At 60.2% G+C, this 17,325-nt stretch overlaps 1 protein-coding gene across 2 annotated transcripts; it reads right to left on the reverse strand.

Annotated features, from left to right (window-relative positions):
• Window positions 1-1,790: 1,790 nt before the first annotated feature.
• LOC142075893 (maestro heat-like repeat-containing protein family member 7) lies at window positions 1,791-7,629 on the reverse strand. Of its 2 annotated transcripts, XM_075137963.1 has the most exons (13): window positions 7,394-7,629; window positions 7,040-7,194; window positions 6,790-6,931; window positions 6,034-6,218; window positions 5,808-5,945; window positions 5,470-5,584; window positions 5,117-5,254; window positions 4,649-4,825; window positions 4,284-4,439; window positions 3,835-3,936; window positions 3,369-3,471; window positions 2,959-3,015; window positions 1,791-2,664 (listed from the first exon to the last, which is right to left on the reverse strand). In XM_075137963.1, the coding sequence occupies exons 1-13, from the start codon at window positions 7,478-7,480 to the stop codon at window positions 2,459-2,461; spliced, it is 1,761 nt and encodes a 586-aa protein (XP_074994064.1). In that variant the 5' UTR covers window positions 7,481-7,629; the 3' UTR covers window positions 1,791-2,458. The 2 variants fall into 2 exon arrangements, with proteins under 2 accessions (XP_074994064.1, XP_074994066.1); XM_075137965.1 differs by lacking the exon at window positions 3,835-3,936.
• Window positions 7,630-17,325: the final 9,696 nt, after the last annotated feature.

Below are 17,325 nucleotides of genomic sequence, written 5' to 3' on the forward strand. Positions count from 1 at the left end.
AGGGCTGGGATTGACGGTCTGCCTTTGCTGCGGCCGGCCATTCCCCTGCCAGGCCTCCTGCCTTTCTGCGTGCCAGACGTCTCGGCCTAAAGCCACAAGCCACAAAATAAATTAAAAAAAAGATTGGTGGAACATCTTGTTCCTATAAACTGTCTCTCCTTTGGAATCCTCCCAGACAGATGAAATCTTTCCTGAATAAAGAGAAAGAGCTACATTTCCGAGAGTAAGGTTCAACTCTCTCCTGAATAGAAAAAAAGGAAGAAGGGCGTTTCGGGGAGACAGAATGGGGCCTTTCCTTTTGGGCAAGACAAACAGCGTTTTGCTTTCCTAGAGGTGTCTCCTCTACATGGGGTGTCATCTATTCGTCATCAGCCGATTAACAGTTCCTTGTGTCCTAGTGAATACAGTCACCTGTTACAAAAACCATGGATTCATTTCACTCCTCTATTTTCAGTCATTCCCTACGTGACTATCACAGAATAAAGACACTGAACGGGAGAGGCGACTGCAGCTCATTACCGGTATTGACTGACCGAAGGCAGCGTACCCGGGTGCTGAGGGTTAACCCTGGTCAGCTGCGAAGCTCCGCACAGCCGCTCGCTTGGGTTGGGGGAAGAGGAAAGGGAGAGTAAAAGTGAGCAACCTGGTGAGGCGAGATGAAAATTGTTTCATAAGCAAAGGAGAAGTGGAAGAAGAGAGAAAGAAAACAAACCAAAGCAAGTAATGCGAAGGCAAGAGGCAAGCACCTACCACCCATGGATAGACCTATGCCCAACCAGTTGCCAAGTGAAAGCTGGCTAACCTCCCGAAAACCCCTCCCCTCCCTTTTTATTGCTGAGCACGGCAGTGACAGATGCACTCGAGCCCTTAACCAGACTGGCGGTGGTTTGGTGCAGGCTCCGGAAGAGCCGTAGCCGGGCTGTGAACTCCTCCAGCTTCAATCTGTTCTCTGAAAACCCACAAAGGAGCAGGGTGACAGAGTCAGCATTGCTGCGTATGAGCTTGGGTTGCCGATCATGCGCTTAACACATGAATGGCGGGTGGCTTTTCCAAGACTCATTTATCAAGGAACAAAGAACGTTGTGGGTACAAGGAGTCTCACGCATACCTTTTCCATCGCATGTAATTTTGACTACGAGCCAACCACTTTATCCCTTAAATATGACAGCCTAAGTGAGCCTTCTTTGAGCTCTCCCTGCTAGGCAGCCTGACTGCATGGCGGTGGTCTCCCCTTGAGCTGGGACACCTCTCAATGTTGCTCCTCGAGGCAGAGAGACCTTTTACCAACGGCAGATCTTTGGTAAGCGACCGATACCACGCATAGCTTCGTGGTATGGTAACTTTGATTTTGTCTTGGTAGCTTTGATTGCACGCTGAACTGATGTTAATGAAACATTACACAAATTTTGCATATATAATCCCTTAGACATAAACCGTTAACCAAGTCTGAGCCGAGGTTTGGACCTAGCTGCACCTAGACTCCATCAGGAGTTTAGAAAGCAAGAGGGTCCACTCTGAACCTCGTGACTCAACGGCGGGGTCTTCCCTACTCTTTGAATATCTTCCATAAGACATAAACCATTGTCTAAGTGTGAGGCTAAGATTGGATTTAGCTGCATCTAGACTCCATCAGGAGTTTAGGAAGCAAGTGGGTCCACTCTGAACCCTGTGACTCAATGGGAGGGTCCTCCTTACCCTTTTGTGTCCCCGGTCTCTCTGTGAATCCTTCCAACTGGAGCGTAACTCAATTTTCCTTCGTATGTTTTTTCCATGCAGTAATTAACAGAGTGAACCTTGCCATCGAACTTTATTTAACGTCGCACTTTTACAACATCATATTAAAACCACTTTTGCTCCGCAGAGGTGCGTGGGGGCCTGGCAGGGTTCCCCTGGGGGCAGCAGGGCTCCACAGGGCCTCGTGTGGGGCCTGGCAGACTCGGTACCCTACGGGTGTCTGGGGGGCAGCGGGGCAGTGGGGGATGGCGAAGAAGAGCTCCAAGAGCATGTGAAGTTCCACGGTCTTTTTATCAATGGCTGGGAGACGCAGGCAGGCCGGCTGTGCTAAGGCCTCTGCTTCCGGCCTGCAGGATGCCCGTTTCCTTCCTGGGTCGCCATCCAAAGTGTTCCTCTTGCTGCCCTGCCACAGCATTTGGCTGCTTCTTTGGGCTTCGTGGCCAGCGTGTCTTCAGGAGCCGTGGGCCATGGCCCACCCGTCCCCTTCCCCATGAAATGGGAGCGCTGCAGAAAGCGGGCACCTGTCCAGGCTGGGATCTCCCTGGAGAGGGCAGGGCAGGCAAAAGCTTTCTTTCAGCTCTCCCCTTAGTTTCACAGCCCAGCAGAGCAGCTGGCACCTTGGGGCCACGATGCGGGGTGTGGGGTGTCCTGCACGGCCCCGGGCTGCTGGCAGAGGGGCAGGTCCAGCTGCTCAGGTGGTGCCAGTGTGCAGAGCACCCCGGGATCAGCTCTGCACATGGCTCCAGCAGCACAGCCAGCCGTCTCCCGGGGCAGGGGTCCTTCTCCTCCATGCCCTCCGGAGCCGGTGGCACAGCGCTTGCAGGCGGAATCCAGAGGGAGGTTCTTTCACTGCGGTGTCCAGGATCAGCAGGGTTTGACGCACCAGGGAAGAGACCGAGATACTGCTGTCATTTGCTGTATCTTGAAGGGCTGGGACAGAAAGGAACAGAGCCGAAGTCAGAGCCTGGATCTGTGGGGACCTCAGGAGCCACTCCGGCCAGGGCCACCCCCGCCCCGCCAGCTCTTCCCACGGCCAGGAGGGAGGCAGGGGTGCTGGCATCAGCCGGAAGGTGCTGCCCACCAATGCCCCACATGCCCCTGAAATCTCTGCTCTGCCCACACCGCCCTCACCCGCGCAGGGAGCAGAGCCCTCCCCGGCCGGGGCAGGGAGGGTCTTTCCTCTTCCCTGCCAGCCCCCGCAGACACCCCACTGCCCTCACTCACCATTGTAGATGACCTGGAGCTGCTGGTGCCCATCCCTCAGCTGCCGCCCGGCGAGCCCTAGGCACACACAGCCTGTCACAGATCCCTCTGGCCTGCCCACCCCAGCAGCCCAGCTGCCCCTCAGTGGCCCCGTGGGCCTGGCCCCATGCCCTCCTCCCCTTGGGCAAGGCTGAGCCCAGGGCGGTCCCCTGAGCGTGAAGCCCAAGAAGGCTGTGAGGGACCCAACAAGGCTCCCACCAGCCCCTCCTGCACGGGCAGACGGGGGAGAGGGCGGCAAGGAGCCCCATGGGCGCCCGGCCCCGCATCGGGCAGTCAGGGCTCTGCAGCCGCTCGGTGGATTCGGCAGCAGCTGGGGCTGGGGCTAAGCTGCCGCGGGGCAGGGAGGGACCCCCAGCGGGGTTGTGGCTCACCAATGAACCTGACGGCTGCCCGACGCAAGGGCTTCTGTGGGTTCTGCAGGTACGGCAGGCTCTGGTGCAGGTACTCCTCCACTCTGCTGCTGTCCTCCGTCAGCTGGAGAGAGCACAAGGGGACAGGGTTGGCGCAGACCCTCCCCCTACACCCAGGACTGGCCTCCCCTGCCTTCCCCTGCCCAGAGGCCCAGCCAGCGGCTGGCTGGTGCCAGGGTTTGGAGGGAGCAGAGGGCGGGGTGCTCCCCAGGGTGCTGCGGTGCCACCCTGCTGCCAAGGCCCAGCTGGGACGGGGCTCCGTCGGCACCCCTGCGCTCGGGGGGAGGAAAGGGAGCCTGTGCGCGGTGCAGGCGGGCAGCGCTGGGCTGCCGCAGTGGGCGGGGGCACAGCTGCTAGCCCCATGCGCTGGGCATTGCGGGAGGGGGGCTTCTCCAGGCTGGGTGTGGGGCTCTGGGGCCATCCTTACCAGGCACTCGCCGACCCTCCATGTCTGCGCTGTCTCCAGCAGCCTCCTGAGCTGCCTCCGCTTCAGGAACCTGGCAGCTCCAAGGAGGGCTTCTTGAGAGGCCTGCAGAGCAGCAGAGACTGGGAGATGGCACCGCCGCCCAGGGGACAGGACCTGGGGTCCCTAGGCAGAGCAGGGGGGCGGCAATGGTTGGGGGTCCGAACCCTGGCCTCAGACACCTGCAGGCGCTGCTGGGAAGCCCATGGGGGGTCCAGCACTTAGGTTTTTGTGGCTGCGCACTGCTGCTGAGCTCTGCTGGATCAGGCAGGGCAGGTGTCAGAAATGTCCCTGCCCACCTCAGCTGCTGCCAGCTCTGCGGCTGCAGGCAGGGAGGGGCGCCGAGCCCTCCCCAGGGACTCCAGAGGTTGGGCCCCAATTGAGCCACATTCAAAGGGCTTAGAAATCCCCACCTGAGCCACGCTGTTGTCCTTGTCGTGCAGGTGGAAAAACAGGGGCACCAGGCTCGTCTGCACGTCCTTCCTCATCAGCTTTTCGTGGGTGCTGACTGCAACCTCCATCGCATCTCTCCAGAGGAGGACGGAGTGCTCTCGCACATAGCTGGCTTCCTAGGGGGAGAGAAGGAAGAGGGGAGGACCTCAGTCCTGGCTCCTCCAAGCCCACAGTGAGGAGACGAATGCTTGTGGCTCTCCCTCTGCAGTGAGGAGACAACTCACGGGCCAGTGGGCAGGTGCAGAGAGGGATGGACCACCCCCGGGCCATGCACACGTGCCCCCCAGGCATGCTAATCAAGCCTCTGCTCTCCCGCCCGCCTTACATCTTCAAAGAGTGGCAGGAGCATCTCAACCAGCTGCAGAGCAATGGGGACAGCTGTCTCCCTGTCTGCCAGGCAGAGCATGTTGCCGAGGAAAGTCAGGGCCGCCATCCTGACGTCGCTGTCATCATCCTGCAGTCGCTCCATGATGTCTGGCAGCAGGCTTTGCAGAGTCGCTGCCTACATGAAACACACAATTTCATTTTGTGATGCAACCAAGGACCGCACCGGCAAAACCACTCTGCGTGTAGAGGGTGCAGCGCCTGTTGGGCAAAGATCTCTCCACGTGTGGTGCAGCCCAGGGCCTGGCCTGAAGTGCTCAGGGGCCGCTGAACAGGGCAGTGGGAGCAGCGGGTACCATTCCCGCCGCTCCCGATTCCTGGCAAAGCCTGAGCAAGCCGCTGCGCGCACCACCGCCTGCAGCCCGGCCCCAGGTGGACGCCCTCACTGTGCCCAGCTGCCCCTGCTCACCTTCTCGGGTCTCCCACACAGCTTGACGAAGCTTCTGACTGCCATCCTGCGCAGCACCAAGCTCTTGCTGTACAGGTGGAACTGGAGGACGCGCAGGACACTGGCAGTGACATGCTCCAAGTCGGTGCAATCCAGGAGCTGAAACAGACCCAGGAGCAGAGTGAGAGCCCAGCACAGCCAGCAGAGCTCCTGGACGGCTTGGGGCAAGGCACCAGGGCCGGTCACAGCCCAGGCAGGAGGCAGCACGGCCCGCAAAGGGCCCTCGCCGCCTCCCCTCTGCCCTCTGCCTCGTGCACGCAGCCTAGCTTCCCCCTGCCTGTCCTCAGAGAGGCAGCGCTTGCCACCAGGCCCACCTCGACAAAGACAGCCATGGCACCGACGTCCTGGTAGTCCTGTCTCTGGAGGAGGCATGTGACCGCCTGTTTAGACACGGCGGTGGAGTAGGCTGGTGCTTCATGGCACAGCGCCCTGCCCGGAGGAAGAAGGCATTGACAGCACCGAGCTGGGCAGGCAAACCTCTCTGGGACTGCGCTGCCAGCTCCAGCCATTACCCCACAGGCCAGGCCTGCATTTGCGCCTTGTGTTGGCTGCTTGCGCCCCACCACCCACAAGGAAGGGGATCATGTGGGGGGCCCTTCCTCTCCAGGGGAGAAACGCCGGGGGAGACACGGATGACTGATGAGGCTCTCACCTAGCCAGCATGCTGAAACCAGTGTGGCAGGTCTTGGGTCTCATGAGCATGTGCCAGGCACCCTGCCTCTTGAGGTCTTCAACCAGGGAGTCACCACCGAGCCAATGGAACAGAGCTTGCGTGGTGCTCACCGCGTTCCTGCATGCCGAGCAAAGCACGGTCACACGTGGAGCCCCAGCTCCGGCTCTGGGCCCAGGGCAGAGACCAGGGAGCAGGGACAGAGCACCTGAGGGAGCAGACTGCATGATGCTCGGCCTCCCTGCTCTGACTGCCAGAGCTGGACCAGTTCTGCTGTAGGTCCTTCAAGCTGAAGGAGATCTGGAGGATCACCGCCATGAAGAGCTCGTGGAAAAGCAAAGTCACGCAGCATCGGCTTGCCACCAGGAAGATCTCGTGCATGGCACCGGTTAGCTGCAGAAAACACCCAGGGAGTGCTCTCACTGCAGAGATGTCCCTGCGGCGCTGCCCAGGGCTGGGGGTGGGGGGGCTCAGGCGCTGCATTAAGCTAAGGGAGATGCCAGGGCAGAGCCCGGCCCGGCTGCCTGGCCGGGAGCCCGCCTGTGGCGGCTCTCAGGTCTCGGCTCCCGTTTGTAGCATGGGCACACGAACCTTTGTGGTCCAGAGGGAACAGCCCAGCTGGCCCCATGGGCCCTGCTGGCTGCCCTGGGCTCCCCCTGCCTGGCCCCGCAGCCTGCTCTGGCCAGGGAGCCGCCCTGCCCCGCGCTTCCCAGCTGCCGAGCAGGCAGGAGGAGGCGAGGAGGGAGGAAGAGCACAGAGGGCAGCAGGGGCAGGGGCAGGCTGCCTGCCTGTGCACCGCAGGGCCGAGCAGCACACACTGCCCTACCTGGCTGTGGCACCGAGGCCCCTGGTCCAGGCGCCCCTGGGGAGGTCTGGGTTTGGGGGCAGGTGGAGAGGGGAGGAGGGGCAGGAGCGGGACACGCAGCCCCAGGCGGGGCAGAGCAGGCCTAATCCAGACACTCACAGACACAAAATTGCAGCAGACGAGTTCTGCCTCGCAGTGGTGCTGCCTGGTGCCTTTCTGCTGGATCAGCAGCAGCCTCTTCAGCACATCATCCGCGAGGCAGGGCTCGGAGGCCAGCATCTTCCACATGGCCCTGGCAGTGCTGCAGAGCCAGAGCACACTGTCAGTGGGGCCACCTCGGCCACCACCCCTTCTGCCTGGGCAGGCCCCAGAATTCCTGAGCTGGCCCCGAGGCTGACGGGCCACGTACCTGTCACAGAGCGGGGAAGCCTGCAGCAGGCCAGTGGTCACCTCCTGAGGGTACAAGTGGGCCAACTGGAGAAGCGTCCTCCTCAGGATGTCCTGGAGCGGCTTCTGGCTGACATGCGCCAGCTCCGTATGGATGGTCTGCACAACCTCGTCCACCTGGCGAAGGCAGGGGGATGCGGTGGAGTGGAGTGGAGCACAGCCATGGCCCCAGATGGCACCAAGAACTGCTTCCCTCCCGTCGCTCTTTGCTGGCCTCAGAGGCCGCCCGTTGGGTGCTCCCAAGCCCTGGACTTGGGGCAGGGGGAACGGCTCCTGAAGGCAAGCGCCCAGGGCCGTCCAGCTGCACGCTGCCTACCTTGGTCAGCCCTGAGCACGAGTCTCTCAAGACCATCTCCAGAATGCTGGCAACCGGCTGGGTGTCAGAGACCCTTGGGTGCACCATGCCCCTCAAGACCGTGAGGATGAGGTCGCTCCTCTCAGGCGGGAGGAGGAAGCTCCCAAATACCTGAGGGAGAGAGGGAGGGAAGAGGTGTTGCACTGAGTGCCCTGGTGGCGGGGCACAACTGAGCAGTGGTGGCTCTGGAGTGAGAAACCTGGGGCAGCGCTGGCCCCCAGCCCAGGGAGACAAATGCAGGGGCTGGTCTGGGGTGATTGCAGCCCTGGGGGCTGTGGAGAGGGAGCTGCCCTGTGGGCTGAAGGAGGGGAGCGGGGGGACAGGGTCATGGTGTGCGGGCTCTGCCAGCAACCAGAGCTCGCTGGTGGCTAGGACGGCCGGAGCTGCTGCGCTGACGCTGGGTTAAAGCCTTTGGCTACTCCCTCCAGAGCGGTGGTAGGACCCCGCAGCCTGATTGGCAGGAGGCCGTGCCATCCCGCCCGATGGCTGATGCACGGGTTCATCCGAGTCTCCTGCCAGCCCCATGGCCAAGACCCCCAGCAAAGCAGGAGCTCGTTACCGTCACGTCATCAGCAGGCTCCTTGGGCCACAATGTGTTAGCGCTTTCCCGCTCCACTTGTAGCCGTGGATCCTCATATGCTGCTTTCCAGCCTGGGCAGGAGGGGAAACGGACAGTGAGCAGCAGGAACAGAGAGCTGGAGACAGCAGGCGAGGGCATCAAGGAGAGCTCTGTGCCTGGCTCTCCGTTCTGTGGGGAGCCGGAGACACGCCAGGGTGGCAGTGGGCCCATTTCCAGGGGCAGGAGGGGGAACTGCGTCTTAGGCTGCAGAAGGGCAGGAGAGTTCGGTCTGGCTTTCTGCTCGGGAGGAGGAGAGAAGCCCCGGGATGCTGCTGCCACAGGTGCTCCAGCCCAAGGGTTCTCGGGACGGGCCCCAAGCCGCCGCTCCAAGGCGGGCTGCCTGTGCCCTGGGGTTGGCGCGGCACGGCTGCTTCCCTGCTCCAGCCTCGGAGGAGTTTGCTGCTCCTTCCTCTAGAGGAGGGGGGCCAAGGGGGCCGCGGCGCCTCGCCTGGGCCCTTGTGGCTGGAAGGCCCCTGCCCGCCCCAGCATCTCTTACCCTGTCGCAGCAGAATGAACCTGTGGAAGGTACGCAGTGCCTTCGCAGCCCCGCAGCTGATCTCCTGGTCTTGCTCGGCACAGGCCAGGGTGAGGCACCCCATCAGCTGCCCCAGGAACTGCAGAGGCTTGTCTTTGAAGGACAAGGCCTGTGGGAGAGAGGAAGGAGCAGTAGCAGGACCAAGCTGCGGCAGATGGGATGAAAGCCCTAAGCCCTGAGAGTGGGCCCTGGGCTGAGTGTTGTGTGAGCCAGAGCTGTGGAGGGCTCTGCCCCGCGCTGCAGCCCGTGGAGACCCAGCCTGCGGCAGCCGCATCAGGACGAAGAACATGCTGCTTCCCTGGGAAGGGAGCCCTGGAAAGGTTTTGCCTTCCCTCCCCCTGAGCCTGCGGGACTGGCGTGCCTGAAGGAGGATTGAGACCCTGGGACTGCTGGTCCTCCACACCCACATTGAGCTGACGGAGCCCTCCTTCCCCACCTGCGGGACTGGCACTGCCCTGCCCAGCTCTCCACAGCATGGGAAGGGAGGGCCTGCGGGGCTGCAGCAGGACCCCCGGGCCCAGTGGGCCGGGGAAGCAGCTGGGAGTGGGCAGTGGCAGTGGGGAGAGGGGAAGGGCCTGAGAGCCCTGCAGGGCCTCCACACTGAAGCGGCTGGGCAGCAAGCCAGGGGAGGGAGGGAGGGCTGCCAGAGCTGGGCCTGCAAAACGCTCCCATGCGCTGGGATGGAGCTGGCTCCCGAGAGAAAAGGCACAAGAGAGAGCAGCTCCCAGAGAGAGGGGCAAAGACACTGGCACAGGGCCGAGCCTTGCTGAATCCCCTGCCCTGCGCCCAGGCTTCCCTCGCACAGAGCCCGGAGCTACCAGCTACTCTGGGGCACCAGGAAGGGGCGAGGGGTGCCGAGAGGTCGCCTGCACCGCAGGCCCCTTACCTCCAGCATCAAAGAGGGCCTCAAGAACTGGCTCAGGCTGACAATCCTCCCCACAGCCATCCGGCGCCTAGCCACGTTCTGGGATGCTGTGAAGGGCAGCAGGACCTGAGAAGGGAGAAGTTGCTGGTCTGCCCTGGGAAACGACGGCGACTCCCGGAGCTTGGCAGGGTTTACGCAGCGTGCCACCAAGGCTTCCCCTGGACAGAAGGAAGGCCTGGAACAGGCTCCAGCTGCCTCGCGACCTTGGGGACCGCTGCTGACAGTTGGTGACCTGCTGCAGTCAGGGAGGTGGCCGGATCTCGTGCCCCCAGCCACCTCTGCCCCTTTCCATGCGCTCCTCCAAAAATGGCCGCACGTCTCCTTTCCAGGAGGACAGGAACCTTCAGGGGCCTGCACCGGGGAGGCTGGGCTATGGCCCGTGGGGAGGCCAGAAGAAGAGAGCTTCAGGGCTGGACTCCCCTTGCACCATGGCCACGTCCCAGCAGATCTCCACCCTGCTGCGATCCGGGGAGGAGAGCGTGAACGGGGTAGGCGGCAAGGGCAGTGGCTCAGCAGTGCCAGCTGCCAGAACAGGGGGCCTGGGAGGGATACTCAGACTCCTTCCACTGCTTTGGTTCTGGGCTGGGGCCTGCACACTCCAGAAGGTTGCGTCTCTTTAGAGTAAGGCAAGGAAGAGACCTTGCCCTTGGCAAATGCCTGACCTGCAAGATTGTCTCCACTGTCAGCGAAGCATCTTGCATCAGTACCTCCAGCACACTGTCCAGAGTGTTCACGATCTGTAAGGGAATACAGCAGGTGGCACGCTTGCCCTGGCCCTTCTTCCTTGCAGGAAGCTGGCTTGAATGCCTTCCACCTGAGGTGGGCCTCAGCTGCCCTCCGGTGCCCGAGAGAGGCCTCAGGGTCTCCCTGGTCTTCCTTCTTCTCCTATCGTCTTCCAGCAGCCAAAGCCAACTAGGAAAACGTGCCAGGGACTGACTGGCAGGCTCTCCGTAGCTCAGCCCGCTCTTACTTGAGCATTGAGTGAAGCGTGTTGGCAGTCCATCTTCTGTGCTGGAGCAAGACAGAAGATGCTGTGGAGGCAGGGGCAGAGGTACTGGTCCAGAAGGCTTTCCCTGTCTTCGCTGCAAGAAGAGAAGGTGATGGTTGGATGCCGGGGCTTCCACGTCTGGGAAGGTGGCTGCAGACATCAGGGCTGGCAGTCCCCACGGTGGTACCCATACGAGGTGGTGGGGTGGCATCTCCTCCCTCCCCCGTGCTGCTGAGCAGCCAGGGACAGAGGGCAGTCCTGGCTGGTGGAGCCCGAACCCCTTTCCATCTCCTGCCTCTCAGAGGAAAAGCCAAGAGGCATCGGGGAGCTCCGGAGCACCCTCTGCCCTCCCATCTGGCCAGGCGCGAGGGAGAGCAGAGGCCGAAGACAGGGCCGCCAGGGTCCTGCCAGGATAGGAGATGCCTGGTGCCATCAGGCCCACGCCGTGGGGGGGGCCCTGGCCCTGCCAGGGTCTGGGGCAGGTACCTCATTGCAGCGATAGCAAGCACAGCTTGCTGCCACATCACAGCGCCCGTGCTGCCAGGGAACTCCTTTTGCTGTAGTGCCTGGAGAGGAGAGCATGGCTGGGATGGGGCACGGGAGCTGCCAGTGCCTGGCACCAGTCTGCAGGGCAGGCAGAGCCCCACTGCCTGCAGGCCAGCGCTGGCACCCAGAGCGGCCCCTTGCTCTGCAGTGGCCCCATGGCAGGCAGGGCTGTTCCCATGCAGGCGCGTCTCACCCTCCCCCTCGCCCTGTGACCAGACGCCCAAGTGCTGTCCTTACTGCTGGGCCGGTGCTCGGCCAGCTTTGCCCCCCTCCCTCAGCCCCACTGGGGTTCCCCTCACCTCCATTTTCTCCACCAGCTTCCATGCTGAGCTGAAATCAGGCAGGTACCTGCCCTGCAGCCAGGCTGTGCAGAGCACGCGGATGGAGGCCAGAAACCTCAGCTTCGAGGCCTCTTCCTGACAGTTGGGGAGAAGAGAGACAGAGAGGGAGGGTGAGGGGGCAGAGGCACGGCCAGCAGGAGCAGGGGCTCAAGGGGCTGCAGTGATGGCGCGGGGGGCCGGGAGGGGAGCAGCTTTGCACAGCCAGCAGCCCTCCAAGAGCCCGCGCACAGGCAGCCGACACGGCAGCACCCAGCTGGGAGCTGCAGGCAGAGCCTTGCTGCCAGAGTCTGCAGTTACCCTTTTGGTGCTGTTGAGAAAGGCCAAGAAGCAGTTACAGGCTTTCTTCTCCTCGCCCTCCAGCTGGCAGATGAAGCCAGCGGAAGCTGCACCTGATTAAGGACAAGAGTGGGGAGAGCTGCAGGCAGAGGCAGGAGGTACAGGGAAGAGAGGGACCCTCTCTCCAGCCCTGCGCCGGCTGCCCTGCACACAGCAAGCCCTGGGCCAGGGTGCTGATGCCCCGTCTCCCCCGGGATGCCGCTGGCAGCAGGGCAGGAAAGGTCCCAGCCCTGCAGCACCGCTGCCTCCTGCCAGCCCAGCTGCCTCTCCCTGCCCTGCTCTGTGCCCCGAGGCAGGAGGTGGTCCCCTGGGGTCCTGTCGATACTCACTGATGGAGGAGATGCTGGTGCTTTCGTCCTCCTCTGCGTGTCTGACGGGGCTGTCAGAGCCCAAATCCTTGCTGTGCAGCTCATGTTGCTCGGGGCTTTCTGACCACTGATGGTCCTCAGCGGCCACCCCAGCACTTTCATCCTCTGCCGCCCTGGCCACCTCAGCCTTTTCATCCTTTAACGCCCTGGGTGCAAGGCTCCTGTGGGGGAAATCACTGTGGGACGGAGGAAAGGGGTGGGGGTGGGGAGGGGGCAACCCACGGCAAGTGGCTCCACCCCAGTGCTGCCTGGCTGGAACAGGGAGGGTGGCGGAGCAGAGGAGCTGGACAGCGACAAGGGGGATCTCTTGCAGGATGCCGTTTTCCAGTGGGCAGTCCCCACCCGCCCACCCCAGCCCTGGCGCCAGCTCTCCTGCCCCTAGCCCCTTCCGGAAGGGCCCCCCTGCTGGGCCCAGGTTCCCTGGGGTCCCCATGACGCTGGTCCAGCCCCAGCCCCGCGTTCTCACCTGGTGCGGGTGGTGGAGCGTCGGGGAAGCGCCTTGGCCCTGGGGTTGTTGTGTGCCAGGGGTCGGAGGGAAACTTTGCACACACGGGCTTGGGCTCGGGCTCGGGCTTGGGCTCGGGCTCGGGCTTGGGCTTGGGCTTGGGCTTGGGGTTGGGCTTGGGGTTGGGCTTGGGCTTGGGCTCGGGCTTGGGGTTGGGCTTGGGCTCGGGCTTGGGCTCGGGCTCGGGCTCGAGCCGCACAGTGCATGTCGCTTTTCAAGAGAGTGCTGGACACTCTGGGGCTGCCGCACCAGTGCTGGGCATTACTAGCTGCCACAAGGCTAGGTCACAAAGGGCCCTACTGTTAGCTGCCACCCTGGCCGGGAGGGGCAGGGCGTCCTGCCCCCCACTGTGACCCGGGCTCTCCAGGGGAGTCGACTCGCCGCTGGCTCTGACCGCAGCCTCCGGTCCCGCTGTGCGCTTCCCCTGCCACAGGCAGGACTCCCCAGCTCTGGCGCTCCCCCTTTGGCTGGAGGCCTGAAACCTGGCTGTGTGGTCGATGGGCTTCCTCTTGCACCCTGCCCACCACCCGCAGAAATACGTCCTGTTCCCTGCCATGGGCAGGGGCGTCTTCAACTAGATCAGATTTGTCAGAGCCCTGTCCAACCTGACCTTGAACGTTTCCAGGGATGGGGCATCCACAACTTCTTTGGGCAACCTGTGCCAATGTCTCACCACCCTCATGGTAAAGAATTTCTTCCTCGTATCTAATCTAAATCCACTCTCCTTTAGTTCAAAACCATTGCCCCCTGACCTGTCACTTCTTAGAGGCTGATAGTGATCCCTAATCTGCATCCGCAGGGTGTCTCTTTTCATACATTTTTGATTCAAAAAGAGTGGATTTGGACCAGCAACTCGAAAGTGGAAATAAAACTGTAGTTCTTCCTTCTCAATTGAAAAGTGAAACAAGGTGTATTCTAGGAAGTCACGTTTTCCTGTTTCTGTTATTTATTACAGTTTTGCTGTTTGTTTTCTAACAATATGTACATAACAAAGCTTGTTTGTGAGATAGTCATCACAGAATAAATAGATCAGGTGCTCGTGAATACCACTGACGCCTGATTGGGGTGAACAAGAAGGTTGTAGCGGGCACCCCTCCAACTCCTTCCCTGTCTTCAGGCCCCTCGTTATGGCTGCAGGTCACTGTTCCCCTGCAAGGGGCCGGTGGCACTACTGCTTGGGGCCGAGCCACTGTGGTCTCTCTCTGGCACTCCTTGTTCCTCGCTGTTCTCTTCCGCAGCTCCTTTTTCCCTGCCCGTTCCCTCTGCTCCGACGCGGGCCCAGCGTGGGCGGTGTCCCTCTGAGTGTTCCATGGAGCCTCTGAAGGCAGCGGTGGGTCTCATAGCTGCAAGCGTGCTCAGCCAGAAGAACTCTTCAAACAAGTAGCTATGTTCCAAGAGGAGCTCAACAGGCAGCAGTCTCTGGGAACGTGAGCGGGAGATCGATATGTGGTATTGCACGCTGTCCCAGGCTGAGCCACAGCCCTGCCTTGGGGCTGCGCAAGGGGAAGGTTAGCCGGAACTCAACCTTGAGCTGACTGACTGTTGTGGTTGAACCCCAGCCAGCAACCAGCCACCATGCAGCCGCTCACTCACCCCCCGCCTCCGGTAGGATGGGGGAAAGAATCGGGAGGGCACAAGTAGGGAAACTCGCGGGTTGAGATAAAACCAGTTTCACAATGGAAATAAAACAAAGTAGAGCAGTAATAATAACAATGATAACAACAACAGTAGTAGAATATACAAAGCAGGCGATGCACAAAGCAACTGCTCACCACCCGCTGACTGACGCCCCGCCCATCCTGCAGTGCGAGAAGCACCCCCTTCCCGGCCCACGTCTCCTAATTATGTACTGAGCATGACGTCACATGGCATGGAATACCCCGTTGGCCAGCTGGGTCAGCCACCCCGGCTATGCTCCCCCCCCAGCTTCCCATGCACCTGGCAGGGCACGGGAAGCCGAAAAGCAAGCACCACCCAGCAACAACCAAAGCATCAATGGGCCATCAACGCTCCTCTCGTACCAAACCCAAAACACGGCACACCCCCGCCAAGCTACTGGGAAGAAAGTTAACTCTGTCCCAGCTGGAACCAGGACACTGACCCAAGTAACTCACGAGTTGAAGGAGACTGGACGCTTGTCTCTGCTGCGGGCAGAAGGAAGAACCTTCCCCCTCCCCCCAAAGTGCCCCTACATAACAGATACGATGCTCTCGGGGTGGAGAATGAAGAGCACATGAGTAACAGACAGGATCTAGGAGAAGCCGGCCATGCAAAGTTGATCCAACCACCCACCCGCATTAGAACCAGTGCCACCAGAAAAGCACATAAAGTATTGGTAACTGGAGATTCCTTACTGAAAGGCACCGAAGCACCCGTTTTCCATGCAGACAATTTCTCTAGAGCGGTTTGCTGCCTACCAGGAGCTCGCTATCGCGATGCTACCGAGAGGCTGCCGAGCCTGGTGAACCCTACGGATTGTCATCCGCTCCTACTGTTCCACGTAGGGTCCAATGACGCTGCGATGAGGCAACTTAAAACAAAAAAAGACTGTGCGTCCCTTGGAGCAACGTTAAAATGATCTGGAGCACAGGTGGTGTTTTCATCTATCCTCCCAGCCCAAGGAAGGAAGACATGAACTGAAAAGGTGAATGCTGGAAGGAAAGGCTATGTGGCTGATGCCATACTCAAGGTTTTGGCTTCTATGATAATAGATCTACCTTTGAGAAGCTGCATCTGTTGGGAGCTGATGGGATTCACCTGACCAAGTGGGGCTGGTGTTTACCACAGGCCGCCTGATCAAGGGGAGGCTGTTGACAAAGTGTTCTTACTTCAACTACAGGAAGCATCACGCTTGCAGGCTCTGATCCTGCTGGAGGACTTCAGTCTCCCTGGCACCTGCTGTAAAAGCAGCACAGCAAGCTGTAAGCAGTCCAGGAGACTGTTGGAGAACATTAAGGATAGTTTGTTAATCCAGGCGATAGACAGCCCCACTGGAGGAGAAGCGTTACTGGACCTGTTGCTCACCAGCGTGGATGAACTAATTTGAGATGTCAAGATTGGCTGCAGTGATCATGCCCTGGTGGAATCCACAATCTTTAGTGATATGGGGCAGGAGAAGAGTGGAGTCAGGACACTGAATTTTAGGAGAGCAAACTTTCAGTTGTTTAAGGAATTGATGGACGGGACTCCCAGGGAAACAGCCCTCAGGGACAAAGGAGCTGAACAGGGCTGGCAGTTCTTTAAGGGTATTCCTTTTTAAGGACATTCTCTTAGAGCACAAGAGTTCTCGATTCCACGTGTAAGAAATTGGGCAAGGAAGGCAGGAGACCAGTAAGGACCTCCTGGTCCAGCTAAAGAAGGAAATGCCCAGGCAGTGGAACCAGGGACAGGTATCCTGGGAAGAGTATAGGGATGGGATGAGGAAGGCACAGCTGGAACTGAATTTGGCAATGGATGTGAAGAACAGTAAGAAGGGCTTCTACAGTTACATTGGCCAGAAAAGGAAGATTGAAGAAAATGTACGCCTCCATCCCACCCCTCTCCCCCTGAGAAATAAGACAGGAGAACTGGCGACAACTGACATGGAGAAGGCTAAGGTGCTGAACAATTTTTTTGCCTCAGTTTTCACTGGCCATCTCTCTTCCCATGTCTCTCAAGTCCCTGAACCTCAGGGCAGGGACTGGGGGAACGAAGTCCCTCCTATCGTAGGAGAAGATCAGGCTCGAGACCTCCTGAGGAACCTGAACATACATAGATGTTTACTGATATTTCTGACATTTGCTTGTCCCAACAGCATTTGTGTTGAGTGGTGACAAGAAAAGAAAAGCGAAGTCCCAGGTTTGTTCCCTGCCCGTCCACTCACACCACACAAATCCCACAGGACGGTCTTCGCGGGAGTGAGAATGGCTGCCCCGGGGATTTTCTCATGAACTTGTAAGATGTAGATTTTATTACTGAGCTTGTTTATAATAAAATTTACTACTTGGATGTAAATATACTGCCTTATATCTGATGAGATATTCCACCAAATCCCACCATGTTCAAAGCCTGTTCACGCACTGTGCCTGGCGTGGCAGTCTTCAGTATCCAAGTCTTAACAGGAATGATGCTGCATGTTAAGAACCAAATTAAGGGAAAAACTGGCTGTGAAAGTTTCTGTGATATACTAGAATCAAATATTTTAAACTTCTCAGAGCAGTAACGTGTTCCTGAGTTACTGCTATAGCCCTGAAAAGAACAAGCGGTGACACCGAGACCTAAAACATGTTAAGGCTTACCTGCCTTTTATTTCTGTATTAAAATAAAGGAACTGCACTCCAGCACGGGAGTTTTAATAAACATACTCCCATCTAACGGTTGGCCAACCCATGGGGACATCCCCCCCGAACCGACATACACAGGGATGTTGCCACATTCAGCACCTCTGACCTTCTCCCCAGCCGGCTCCGGTTCAGTAGCCGAGCCGCAGCGCTTAACCCAGGCCGCTCAAAAGACCCTCCACGGGGCCGGGGCCGGGGCCGGGGCCGGGGCCACCCACCCGCGGGGGGCGAGGCGGAGGCCGGGGCGCGCAGCGCCGGCCCGAAGCGCTCAGCCGCGCCCCCCCCCCCGCGGACCGCCCTTCAGCGCGGGCCCGGGCGCGGCCGCCGAGGCACCTTTCGCTTTCGCTTTCGCTCCGGCGCTCGGCGACGGGCGGCGGCGGCATCGCTGGGGCCGGCGGGGCCGCGGGCCGG

Source organism: Calonectris borealis, chromosome Z (assembly GCF_964195595.1).
Source record: "Calonectris borealis chromosome Z, bCalBor7.hap1.2, whole genome shotgun sequence".
In the NCBI taxonomy this organism is placed as follows: domain Eukaryota; kingdom Metazoa; phylum Chordata; class Aves; order Procellariiformes; family Procellariidae; genus Calonectris; species Calonectris borealis.

Excerpts from the sequence above, each read along its gene's own strand:
- LOC142075893 (XM_075137963.1), bottom strand. The coding sequence starts at position 7,480 with ATGGTGCACCCAAGGGTCTCTGACACCCAGCCGGTTGCCAGCATTCTG. Across the intron at positions 5,585-5,807 it reads GGTTTCAGCATGCTGGCTAG|GGCGCTGTGCCATGAAGCAC; the intron begins GTGAGAGCCTCA and ends TCCTCCGGGCAG. Across the intron at positions 3,937-4,283 it reads AGGACAACAGCGTGGCTCAG|GCCTCTCAAGAAGCCCTCCT; the intron begins GTGGGGATTTCT and ends GCTGCTCTGCAG.